The following is a 12,515-nucleotide window of genomic DNA, read 5'->3' as shown; positions in this document are numbered from 1 at the left end:
AAATAAGGGAATTTGCAAGGGACCTCTTCCTATAGAAATAATATTAATTTAATGTCAATGCAGAGGAATTCTATTTATCTTATGTATGTATGCATTTAAAAGTGTCTTGATTGCTTCTTACCTTTAACTGCAGGCTACATATTCAATGCATTGTTCCTACAAGGGATTATAGGCTATACATGCAATGGTGCAGGGCAAGCTCCATGACCAACCAGAGGGCCCCCGGGTACAAATGAGCTGCTGCAACCCATATTCTATCTGTGGATGTATTTTTCTTTACTGGAATATGACCTGGCCACAGATTTTGTAGATCAGTCCCGTGTTCATGTTCATGAAAACATCCAACAGATTTGATGTATGGTAATTTGATTTAACAATGGAGCAATTTGGGAAGTTCCGGTGGCTTGCTCCAGAGCACTGCTGTACAGTGTGTTATCTAATCAGCAGCCCTTTAGTCACGCTAATAGTCAGCCTGAACACCCAAAACAATTTGGGTTGCCATTTACGCAACATGATATGGTGTAAGGATGTAGGTTTATAACTACAATTGTATTTCAAGCAAAAGTTGCTCTGTGTGCCTGTGCAGAGTAGCCAGGATTTTAGAAATTCTGAGGTTATGTGTCCAAGTCTGTCAGGGTAATTGCAACCCCCTCAAAAAGTATGCAAATAGGCTATGTACTTTTTTTACATTATATTTGTTCAGTTAACTAAATTCTGTATTTTCAATTAGTTAAATGATTATAAAAAATAAAATACATTGCATAACATGTTCTGCAATGTTATTTTCCCTATATGAGGGTCTAGATAATATTAGGGCCTGAATTCTTTTTTGTCATTGGTAAAACCCCAAATGTCATGATTATTTTACCTCTGATAAATGTGATTGCTGTGCATTTCCAGTATCATATCTGACTTGGATTTCCTCAATGCTGTCAACCTTCATAGCTTACTTAAAGTAAAATGTAAGATATAAAACAAAACGTATGGGATCCTTTTTATTTCAGACCAGATGGAATTGTGTACAAAAAAAATCGTGTTCAGAACATTACGCCCTAACGAACGAAGTACGTGAAGGCAGCATGTGTCACGTTGTTGCATAATTCACCTGCTGTTCATTGAATGTCTGATAGCTCTTGTTGTGTTGTGTGTCTAACGCATGATGGCGCTCGATGCTCGGCCTGAATATGGTCCTGACCTGTGCCACCTCCAACTTGTACTTTCTCCCAAACCAAATCAAATGTAAGCTACATACACTGCAGTATAAAATATTTTAAACCTATAATTATTTATTTGACTCCATGTGATGTATAACAAGCTCTCACATTAACTTTTTTACCCCTGCTTTCAGTGAGAGACACTCATGAATGCTAGTAACCGTTACATTTACCTCTCTCAGTGACTTTTTATTTTTTACTTTATTCACATTACTTCTATTTTCCTAATTACAAGCAAAACACTACAACTGTAGCCTACTACCTTCTTTTAAATCCCAAACCCATTATTCGAATTGTTCAATTAACGTTATCTCAAGTATTCACCTTGTAGCTTGCAACGTTGACGTTAACCGTTAAAGTGGCGTTACAGCACTGACATTTTCCAGCGTTAATTATCTTTAAAATGCCGGAATACTTGAATTTCGGTGGATGTTCGTTGTGTAGAGAAGGTATGAGGAGACTGTGCTGGTATTACTCTGACCGTTAAACATTTCGTTACACTTGCTTTGAAACAAGTTCAAGTAGTAACGTCTGTAAGAGACGAGTACAGTTGTTTTTTTGAGTAACGCTATGTGTTTGACATGCGCACACACAGCCAGCAGCAGCAGCATCGACCCACCGTCCGACACCGACACACCGCGAGGACGGAGACCGACAGAGCTAGGTATCAAAGCCGCGGGGATGTGTGACGAACACGGGCTGGGCGAGGACGGAGGGCGGTTGTCAGAGAATGCCACACAGCAAGCCAAGACACCGTTTGCTCCCGATTGTTCACAGCTATCTCTAAAATATATAGCGGAATAGCCAATAACGTTGAGTCGTGATTATTTTTGTTGTTTTTATTTGTGTAATTTGCAAGAGGATTGTCCAGCGGACTGCGTTAAACATCCTCCAGCCAGCATGCCTCCTGCTCAGAGCCTTCAATCCAGCAGACTGACCCTCTCTGAAACAAGCATAGGTAGGTAGGTGTGCGTGTGTGTGCGTGTGTGTGTGTGTGCAAGGTCAACGGCTTGTCTGCAGCAGGTTTGATCAATTAAATAATATGCTGGTTTTACTGGTTTGGATTGTATTACGCTCCGACAGCATTATTGTAATTGCTCCTACACACAAAGGTTAATAATTACACCACTCCCTCTTATTTTGGTCGGTTAAAAACACCAACGGTATGTTTTGTTTCCTCACTAAAGCAGACAAAATCACTCGTTGATCTCCAGACTGTTTTTTTCTGCTGGTCCAGGCCTGCAGCGCGTCACTGCAGGCGCAGCGACGTTGAGTAACCACAGGAGCCTGGATGTTTGGCTCTGATGGTTAACTGCCTGACACACACAGATCAATGCAGGATGGCCGTTCTGCTGCCATGATGATAACATGAATAAAGGGGTCTTTTTGTGTAGGGGGAAAATCTGTGAATATATTTTGTGCATTTTAGTGCTGCCCATAACAGGTTGTTCTCACTAGATGGTACTGGCTTGTTAATTGTAGTACCCAATCTACACAGTTGATGGTAGAAGCATTCATGTGAGTTTGCTTTAGACTTCATATTCATTTAAAGGCAATTTTGGAGAATGAAGCATGCAGCATCACTGGACTGGAAAGGCATAGATAGGTTGGTGGTGTAATCATATAGGGATGGTTATGTCACACTGACCATTGTTGGATCTATGATACTTGTAATAGAATTTTGAGTAACGTTAAACATAAGTAATCTTAAATCTAATAACTGTACCCATACTTAGTTATAGAGTATAGTTAATATGTCTTTAGCCATGTATGAATTTGAGTTAGAGCCAAAGGACGTTGATTAAATCAAATGTATCAACAATGTTATCGCTTCAACCTTATATCAACAATCAGATAATATGTTAAGTGGCAAAATTGTTGTCATTTCATATGATGTTTGGCCTGAAAGCTAGCTAAAACCAGAGACATGTATTATTAATTTCAGTGATGCAAAACATCAACGTGCATTGTTTCAATTAGCTGTAATTTAGCATCTGAGACCAGGAAATAACAAAAATCTACAATACAGAATTACAATGAACATACTCCCAGACGAAATGTAGTATCATCACAATATAATTGTTATTATAATATAATTCTCGATATATTCCTCGGTCATTAATCTGTTGTTGTGCAGGCATCATGGTGAGAAAACTTAACAGAGAGCATTTGCGTTCCCTGCTCAGTGTAGTGACTTCTTATTGATCTTTAGGTTGGAGCATCATACTTTAGTAGCAGTGACATCTGTGATGTGACTTACCAACTCTCTGTTTCCAAACATTGATAAAACAGAACATAGAGGTGACGTCGATGATCTATTAGTCTGACGATGTTGAGATGAGCTTTTTGAACACCGCAGGATAAATAAAACAGAAAGAGGTAAAAAATAGATGGAGTAGCAGTAGTCAGTCTGACTACTGCTGAAACAAATGCATTAAACTAAATAGTTAAAGAAAAAACGTTGGACTGAACCAAAAGGCCCTGAATCTTCTTAGAAATCATTTTCAGCCAGCAGCTCTTTGCAAGACGAGTCTGTTTTAAATCGGAGTGAATGTTGTAAACCTCTGGCACTTAGTTTTTAATCAATGGTTGTCTTTGTATTTCATTTGTGCATATTGTTAATATGTTTAAGTTATATGACTTCTGAATTGCAAACTGTTCACATATTTTGTTGTGTATTTTAATATGTTCCGATATAAATGATGGTTGTATTATTAGTATCTTGTGTTGAATGTCGTCCCGTCTGTCCTGTCGCACTATGACATCACTAAGCCAAGTTCTTAACAATATTTGTTGTAATGCCAACACAGTTAATTCAATTGGTACCAGAATAACAACTAACTATACAGTATAGGCTTACCTGGCATACCTGCATCATATAGTATCAGTTGGCTGTAAAATAGTCACCCTAATTTGAGCCTTTCAAAAAAAGTAACATATACAGTGTGAATATGTCAAGTAAAGATTGTTTATTTTGTTGTAAGTTGTTGTTTTTTTTTTCTATCATGAGCAATATAAGAAGCCATTGTCATTTTCAGAGCTAAATACTGCAACATAATTGGCCACTCAATGTACGTAATGTGAAAGAGAAACTGGAGTCCACTCCTGAGTCTCTTCATCTCACTCTGACGGCCCGCGGGCGGGCCGTCAGAGTGTTAACGGCATATTTGTGTTATGTACACAGCTGCCCTGTAACGATGAGTATTAATGTGATATCTCATTAGAAAGCTACGGTTCTTGTAATTCGATTTATGCAAACCATTTCAAGATACAACAACAACAGCAGGTAGTCTCTGTCAAACAAGCACTCCAAAAATAGCCGATAAAATATCGCCCTGACTCACCGATTATGATTCATAACGTCCCCCTCATGCATGCTAGTCCAGCAAAAACGGTCTTGCTAGGTGGCTAAGGGTCCACTCGATCGAATCCAGTAAAATATTTAGTCCAAAACACATTAGTACGTCCATAAAGACCCATGGGGGGCTGTTGCATCATTTCAAATTAGCCAGCAGATATGATAACTCGCGATCATATTTCGGGCATAATTTCACTTTCCATGTCAACATAGCGGAGATTTTCATCGCAAAATGGAGCCTACATTCCGCCGGTTAGATTGACACCTCATTCGACCCAATAGGAGCTTCTATAGCCAGGCAACAGTCTGGAACAGCCAACGAGAGTCCGCTTTGAAAGACAATGCCCACCTCTCTTCTTTGGGTATAGCTCGAGCCAATCGCAACAGATCCAGTTCAAACTCAGGCTCCACATAGCCAATGAAATTACGAAGCCAGGGATATGCAGATTTATCAGATTGAATGCTGGGAACGTTTTCAAAACTGAAATTGAAACCGTGACTGAGGTACGTGAGACAGATTATCAAGACCAAAGTCTGATTCATAAGAATTTTCAAGAATCTGTGAAAGTTGACAATGGTTAAATATGATATAGTTAACCATACGTTGACATAAGTAAACTATAGTTCAAATTTCTGACACATAGTATATGCATTTTGACGTGGTGACGCGAACCTCCAAATGCGTTTTTACGCGGCTGTACTCTTAGTAAACCACGAAAAATATTAATTTTCTGTTGTATTGTTATCAAATTCTAACTTATACCAGGTACCATGAGTCCATGCTGACATAGGATTGTGTTTTCCGGGTCGTAAGTCCCAGCCATAGATAACTGCTGCCATCTGTTGGCCAAAACAAATCTAGGCGGAAATAAAATCCTTCTCTTTCAGTGTGCTGAAAACTGCATAGCTCAATGCTAGTAGCACTTACAGTGATTCTGACTGATTGTGAAGAAACTTCAGAGTGTTGCCGTTCAATAGAGACTAAAACCATACATGTACTCCCAATGGTTCAATAAGAGCTGTCAGTTTACTTTGGGTACGCGGTCGATAGGCGTTTTAGGCAAATTTTACAGGAGTGAAATTCCCATTGCATCAATGCTTGTGGTGGATTTTAGTTGCAGCCTCATCCTCTGATTTCCCATCACATTACTGCCCACGTCACAGCAGTAAGGCTCTCTCATTTGTCGTCTCACAGGTTCCTTTAAGAGGAGGAAGAGGAAATCCATAATAGTGTTGGTGTTGCTGCTCATCGTATCCGTGCTCATCCTCATCTTTGGCCTGGCAGCGACTACCAGGACGCAGAACATCACAGTGGGCGGCTATTACCCAGGAGTCATTGTGAGTGCACGTTCACACCTGCATGCCACAGCAGGCAGGCCTGTCAGAGTTCATAATGAGTGAGGTGTGAGTGAAGTGAGAGTCTTTCCAGCCAGCTCTTCCCTCTCCTGCTGAAACTAATTACTGAAGGTCTCTGAGGGTTGAATTTTCCCCACATTCATTATTCAGCATCACTGTCATTAGGGGCTGAGTGAGGCAAAGTATCTCAGTCCATAAATGTGTTTTCTTCCCAATACTCGGCTTTTAGCATTCTGCTTCAATTAAAGAGTGACGAGGAAAGCAGCAGTTGATGGTTTATTAGAGAGTAAACACGCTGAAATTCTTCCCTCAAGGCATGACAGAAGTTTTATCTAACTGCTTTATAATCAAATGAGATCAATGCCCTAACAGCTTTTTTCTTTTTTTTTCAGCTGGGCTTTGGCTCTTTTCTGGGAATTATCGGTGCTCATTTGATAGAGAACAAGAGGCAGATGGTAAGAGGATTTATATTACCTCTTTGCATTGAGATCACTTTAAGTGCTTGGTGTCTCCCTCACAGAAAACATTTAACTGTGTATCAGCCCCAATGACCTTACGACAGCCTACAGGCCTGATTATTTTATTTAAGTAACAACAGAAAGAGCAGACCTGACCCAGACTGTGAGTCCCACTTCGCCTGATGAGGTTTGTGTATCGGAGAAAGTATCCTGGGCTTTGAGGGACATGCAGCCAGAAATAGAAGTAGGGTGTAAGTTGAGGAGGACCGATGTCTACACTGGAATGTGGGGAAGGAAACTGCAGAGTAGGGGAGCAGGTGGGAGGTGCCGGGCAGGGACTGTCAGGGTTGCAATGAAGAATGTGTTTGTACCGTGACACCTTTTCACATAACTCAGCAAGGTTTGGAGGGCTGTAATCCCACAAATGATTGAGCTATGGCATGTTACGCCACGCTGCACCTAAAATGTTTCCCATAAAATGTTATGACACACAATCAAATCCGATGATTTGTGTTGTGGTTTGGGGAATTAGAGGCACACAGGACTTACATTTTCAGTAGTTGACCTACAAAAAATGAATTGACTATTTTGATAAGCGATCAATCGCTTTATTCATTTTTGAGCAGAAATGCCAACAATTCACATCTAGACAGGTGTTTTATGATAGTTAATTAAATATATTTGGATTTTGAACTGTTGCTTGGACAAAACAATGACTGGGTTTAGTTTATGTTTGGACAAACATCTTTAGGGATTATTTATTCAGAGTTTAACACTCATCAGAACTGTGTGGGAGTGGTTTGATCTGATTTGGTTGACAGAGGTCTTGCAGCATGAGCAAACGATCCCACAACTGTCATCAGACTTTAATTCAAATGTTGCCTCGTTGATGTGATTTACAGTTGGGTCTCATCCACTTCAATCCAGCGAGAAGAGCACAGAGTAAAAAAACACAAATACAGAAACTCTTTTAATGTTCTTAGTTTGGCAGAAAATAGTGCGTTGATGGAGGGCCACATCGTTTAGAGTAAGAAACCAATCAAATAAGCTGTCTGGGCCTTTAAAAACGATAAGCCTGACCAACAATCAACACGTCTCAACTCAAATCCTAAACATGTGTTGTTAAAAATGCCGTCGTTTTAAATCAAATGCTGCTGGATGCATTCATGTTAGCATCATAGAAGTCTTTGCACGGCATAAATCCCTGTTACCTCTAGCTGTTTGATCCGTTGTGTCACCTGCACTGCCTCCCTCCTGCGAGCTGGGCTGGCTGCAGACAGAGTGGTGTGATGTGTAACTGAACACACGCTGTCTTTCATTGAGGAGTGTACTGTATGTGTGTGTGTGTGTGTGTGTGGGGGGGCATCGTGCCAGCCATGAAGAACATGACGGGACCATGACAGCCCCCGCCACCCTCATCCTATTCCATTCATAAGTATAGTACTGCATGATGATACACATTAGTGATGAAAACGTAACCCAATACAAAAGTGCTGAGAGGAAGCAATTAACGTTGTTGCTGTTTAAGTTGAGTTTATAGTTTCAAAATCATTACACAGTGATAAAGAGTGATGAAGCTGATGTTTTCCTTCACAGTTAGTGGCATCCATGGTCTTCATTAGTTTCGGAGTGGTGGCCGCCTTCTGCTGTGCTATTGTCGATGGAGTGTTTGCTGCGAGGCATATTGTAAGTATCACTGAGGCTTCTATGTATTTAACCAAACTGATAAATTATGAATATGAAAACTTATGCCCTGACTTATAACAAGCTGATGAATCAATGCCATCCCCATTAAAGCTTAATATACTCTGTCTGCATTAGACATACAGTAAAACGAATGCCCTTCTGCAAGGCCTTTGCTCACATGTGGCCGTCTATAGCAGCTGCTGCCCCCGTCTCAGCGAGACAAATATATAATGTGGTAGAGGCAGATTCTCCATGACGCGAAGTACTTAAAACGATAATAAATAACCACTAATGCACTCTTGAAAACAATTATGCTAAAATCAGTTATGGCTGGGTAAAAAGTGAGATCAGCACTATTAGCAGGTTTTCATTTGCCAGTAGCGTCAGTGAAATGGAACATTTCTTTTCACACAGTTTTTTTGTGCACTGAACTCCAAAGAGGCTGCTGGCGCGCTATTGAATAAAGAGAACTAGGAGTATGATGCCGTGACAGACTGAAGAGATGATGTAATGTTGTCAGATGCTTTACATTGTCTTTTTTCTAACTCTTACATTTATCTACATTTTCACGAACTGAATCACGTTTTTGGTGCCGAAGAACAAAATTCTTTCTCGCTTTGCCCCAAATATACATCAAATATAGGGCTACACAATTAAGCGCATTATAACCACAATCATCCTTTTTGTTATGTGCTATAATCACGATCTACTTCTAAAGTGCTTGCATCCAGTCAAATGTGTCCTATTCACGGGTAAAGTTTCTGACCCTTCACAGGTGTTTGTTTGAGGCACCTAGCAATGAATTAATAATTAATGAAATTATCACAAACTAACTGACACAATGAACCTGAATTTCCGTGTCCCCAGTGGTCTTTACCCAGTTAATAATTCAGCCTTGCTTTCCAGCTGTCTATGAGGTTTTGATCGATGAAGTTTTGCTGTCATTAATAATGCAGCTCTCATCACATACAAGCTCTTGTCTCTTTGCTTCTGCTTCTTCTAGTTGAGTTTGGTTCGTAAGTAGACCAGCGATGAATTGTGCTGTGAAATCTATAAAAAAAAAGTTTATTGTACTGCAGGACCTCAGGCCTCTGTATGCTGGCCGCTGTGAGTATCACTCTAGTGACACTTCACCTGAACGTGATGTAAGAAATTTTATTTACTCTATCTGTTGACAGAAATACTATTCATTTCATCCTCAGTGTATGTGTTAGCCCTGAAATTGTATGGGGACATTGTTAGGAGCCAGAATCTGACCCAAAGTAAAAAGGACAACTTATTTGAAATCATTTTTCACCGTCAGGTGTCCTGTCAGACGTCATCGCGGATATCTTGTAACCTGCGCGTAAAGGGCAACACCTGTTACTGCTGCGACCTCTACACCTGCGGGAAGTGAGTACGCTGAGAAAACAGACAAACCTCTGAATCAGTGGCTGCTTACTTTGCTGTGCTACTTTTGATTGTTTGGATTTTTTGACTGTGCCATTTTTGTGGGAGCTTGTTCTGCACTGCTATGTTGATTGTATTAGAACAAGACTGTTTCTTTTCTTTTAACCTTTGTTTCAGAGAACATCCTCTTATGGGACTTCAGAATAAAGATGTTTTGAAAAAGTTTAGAAAATCATCCATGATTTGGAAGTAGGTCCCTTTTTTTTCTAGAACCATATTGGCGATGTAATGATCAACTCATAAGTGATGACTAAAGTAATTGTGTGGAGTCTTTGTGATGTAACTCACTATAGAAATGTGTTTTTAGGGTGCCATTTCCTCTCTGCATGTCCTTTTTGTGTCCAAACCCTCGTCCATGTCCTCTGTGTCACTAGCTCGTCATAGACTCATATATCTCTATAAATCAAAACCTTATGTTTTTCCTTTATTGTGTCCTGAATACAAGAAGTAAAAACTTAATCAGTGACCTTTGTAGCTTGACTGTATGCCGTCTCCCTCTCTGTCCCACCCACTGGTCTAGCCGTGTAGAGATGATGGGAGGCTACCACGAATACACCGACGTGAAGAGCTGCCAGGACGTGGTGCACCTCTATCACCTGCTGTGGTCCGCTACAATCCTCAACATCATCGCCCTCTTTCTGGGCATCATTACTGCGGCAGTGCTGGGAGGCTTCAAAGACCTGGTGGGTACATTTGTTAACCAGCAAAGAAGAGAAGACACCGTCGGACAGCTGGGCTTAAATACTGCTGAATGTTTTGAAATAATTGTGGCTTTGTCAGTATGAGCTGAGTAAAGCAATTCTAATTCTCTGGTGTTTGAATTTATAGAAACTGATCAATATTCTTCATGTCCTTGTCAGATTCCCTCTGCTGCCTCAGAGAGTACATCTGAACCAGAGGCCATCACAGCTCCAGTCCACCCACAGCCTCCTCCAGCCACCACCACCATCAACAACTCATATTACAACACTGCCCCCTGCCTGCCGCCTTACACTGCATACGACCTGCAGGTAAGGGGCCAATTAAATCAGTGACGTCTAGTTCAGCTCAAGTGTCTCATTCAAAATTATGTTTTTTGACGAACGAAATGTACGTGAAAGTGATCAGGCAATATTATGATGTGAAATGGCATTTAACTGCCGGATTAACTCGAACGTTTCAATGCCTGCAGTCAATAGTATCTTCTTACACTTTCTATTAATCTCTTGGTTTTCTTTTCTCACTGTCAACATAAAAATCTTCTAAATAGGGTGGTAAATGTCTGCAGCAAAATTAAAACAGCTGATAAAGAAAGCACTTTCAGATTAAGATAAACCCAAACTAACTGATATAACGACTCTTTCACAACCTCTGCCATCTCTCTAAACTCTTTGAGGAAGATGACCTGAGAGAATAAACCCATTCAGGGACCAAATTCTTAATATCCTTAAATTGAAATTGTGCACTTTGTGCATTCTATTTGTATATTAATGTACTCTGTGTTCTTATCCCTTAGGGGGATAAAATAAGTGATGAATTGACTATTCAGAAGCCAAAGTCGTAAACAGATCATTCTGATAACTGTTTTGTCTCGCCTGCAGGGCTCCTGCCTGTTCCCCGACTCCTCAGGTCTCTCAGACGACTCCCAGTCTGGAGCCAGCCACCTGTGGCCCACTATGATCCCTCCGCGCTACTCTCCTCCTCACAACCATCCTGACGACAAGCCTCCACCGTACAGCCCATGATGCGGCTTCAAGCAAAGACGGCGCCTGAAACGTTGTCGGGTGTTTTTAGACTCCGAATGCACTGTTCCTCCGAGCTTTTCCTCACAATCTTTGAGAACTGTGTTGAAGGAAAGGTGGTGAGGAAGAGGAGGACGACCACGGATCACACTCACTTTGAGTTCAGCCCAAAACACTGAGTGTTTGTCTCCCTGGGCACCACTCACACTCATGCCTGCACTGTGTGTGTGTTTGTGTGCATCTACACATCGAGAGACAACCGGATCAAAGCCACGACTGTTTACACATTTATCTGCCTTAATGCTTCCAGCGCTGCAGCTCTTGGTCTCCTGGACTTATTCTGTGCGAAAACTCCAAAACTCTCCTCCAGCTCATGCTTTAAATTTACTTCTCTTTAGTTCATATTGTAAATACTTCATGCCTCGAGCGGCAAAGAGGATGACGTCCTCACTGTTTGCAGTTTGGATCTGGACTGATGCTCACAGTCACGACCTTCATGTGGGATCGAAAATTAAAAACTGTAGTTGTCGGCCAAAGCACTTTCTTTCGCCGTTTGGTAGCAAAGTAGACAGTAATGGAGGTATTACATGCTCGTAATGTATGTACAGCAGTATGGTATACAGATGCTCCTTGAGCAGTTAAGACTAAGGTATCCGAACAGATCATGGTATCTATTTATCAACTCTTCAGTTTATGTTCCAAAATATCTTGATCAATGTGTGGTGCACTTTGCAGAGCAACGTTTATGAAGAAATAAGTTATTCTGCAGTAGATGTTGAGGAAGGACGGTTAAGTTAAGTTGTACTTCAAACCCTATTTATTGTCTTTTAACTAAAAGCTGCCAAGAAGGTAAACATATATCTATCTCTCTTTGTAAGTAGTCGTAATGTCACATCTATGAGTTTAAAAGTGTTGTCTCTGTCAGGCCGAGTGTGGACAGTCAGTGCTGGATTCACTGACATGAGATGGGAGATAATGAAGAGTCAAAGGGACTGTTGTTCACTGAGGAAGAGAGAAGAAGAGTCAACTTAGTCCATGAGACAGGTCTCTGTCAGCTTTAATCACTGCTTTTCATGATTTAAACACATTCTCAGGGGCTGATTGTCAGTTCCTTTGTCTTGCCATTAAAAAATGTTTTGTGTAATTCAAAGAGTTTCTTCTTATTCAAGGTAGCAACACCACGGTCGCTTTGATCCAGACTGAAACATTTCAACAGCTACAGGTAGCCATGAAACTCTGCCGACATTCATAGTGCCCAGAGGATGATCCCTAC

The 12,515-nt window shown here is 40.8% G+C and overlaps 1 protein-coding gene across 4 annotated transcripts; it reads left to right on the top strand.

Moving 5' to 3' along the window:
- The first annotated feature begins 1,696 nt into the window (after positions 1-1,696).
- On the top strand, positions 1,697-12,392 carry tmem255a (transmembrane protein 255A). 4 transcript variants are annotated; one of them, XM_031862787.1, is made up of 11 exons: positions 1,697-1,878; positions 2,074-2,172; positions 5,768-5,910; positions 6,321-6,383; positions 7,983-8,072; positions 9,152-9,217; positions 9,376-9,464; positions 9,639-9,710; positions 10,036-10,204; positions 10,382-10,531; positions 11,102-12,392. In XM_031862787.1, exons 1-11 carry the CDS (start codon positions 1,785-1,787, stop codon positions 11,243-11,245), a joined length of 1,179 nt encoding a protein of 392 aa, XP_031718647.1. In that variant the 5' UTR covers positions 1,697-1,784; the 3' UTR covers positions 11,246-12,392. The 4 variants fall into 4 exon arrangements, with proteins under 4 accessions (XP_031718647.1, XP_031718650.1, XP_031718649.1 ...); XM_031862788.1 differs by having other exon boundaries at positions 1,698-1,878; positions 10,042-10,204; XM_031862790.1 differs by lacking the exon at positions 9,639-9,710 and having other exon boundaries at positions 10,042-10,204.
- Positions 12,393-12,515: the final 123 nt, after the last annotated feature.

Source organism: Anarrhichthys ocellatus, unplaced genomic scaffold (assembly GCF_004355925.1).
Source record: "Anarrhichthys ocellatus isolate YVR2014 unplaced genomic scaffold, GSC_Weel_1.0 scaffold27, whole genome shotgun sequence".
In the NCBI taxonomy this organism is placed as follows: domain Eukaryota; kingdom Metazoa; phylum Chordata; class Actinopteri; order Perciformes; family Anarhichadidae; genus Anarrhichthys; species Anarrhichthys ocellatus.
Note: the sequence above shows the minus strand (reverse complement) of the source record. Positions and strands in the feature narration are given on the sequence as shown.

What these genes read in the sequence shown, in the direction of transcription:
- tmem255a (XM_031862787.1), top strand. Translation starts at nt 1,785, where the DNA reads ATGTGTTTGACATGCGCACACACAGCCAGCAGCAGCAGCATCGACCCA. An exon ending in GCTATTACCCAGGAGTCATT is followed by an intron (nt 5,911 to 6,320) that starts GTGAGTGCACGT and finishes TTTTTTTTTCAG; the next exon opens with CTGGGCTTTGGCTCTTTTCT. An exon ending in TGGGAGGCTTCAAAGACCTG is followed by an intron (nt 10,205 to 10,381) that starts GTGGGTACATTT and finishes TGTCCTTGTCAG; the next exon opens with ATTCCCTCTGCTGCCTCAGA.